Below are 313 nucleotides of genomic sequence, written 5' to 3'. Positions count from 1 at the left end.
ATGCCTACAGGCAGCAAGCAAGCTGACTCCTCGGGGTCTAGTGTGGAAGCCGGCAGGGTGGCTTTGAGGCAAGGACCTTGGGGAGGGGAGCGGAGCGCCCGTGTCGCATCCCAGCCCCGCTCTCGCCCGGGGAACGGGACGCTAAAGAGACCCGAGTGCTGCCATGGTGCTACCGCTGCCCCGGCGGGACACAGCTGGAAAGACTCCAGAGTCCACGTCCTGCTCCCGAGACAAACACAGAGAGGGCTCCGGAGCGGACACGGGACGAGGGGAGCGGCCAAACCCTCCCTGAGCCCCCGAAGGCGGGAGCGCT

At 67.4% G+C, this 313-nt stretch overlaps 1 protein-coding gene across 1 annotated transcript in view; it reads left to right on the top strand.

Moving 5' to 3' along the window:
• Positions 1–313, top strand: part of NAIF1 (nuclear apoptosis inducing factor 1) — a 5,355-nt gene continuing 5,042 nt past the window's right edge. Inside the window, exon 1 of the mRNA XM_031057317.1 lies at positions 1–68. Within this exon, the coding sequence (XP_030913177.1) occupies positions 1–68 (68 nt within the window). The remainder of the gene's footprint in view (positions 69–313) is intronic.

This window comes from Geospiza fortis, unplaced genomic scaffold (genome assembly GCF_000277835.1).
Source record: "Geospiza fortis unplaced genomic scaffold, GeoFor_1.0 scaffold27, whole genome shotgun sequence".
Lineage (NCBI taxonomy): Eukaryota > Metazoa > Chordata > Aves > Passeriformes > Thraupidae > Geospiza > Geospiza fortis.
The sequence above is the reverse complement of the archived record's forward strand: the minus strand, read 5'-3'. Positions and strand labels throughout refer to the sequence as shown.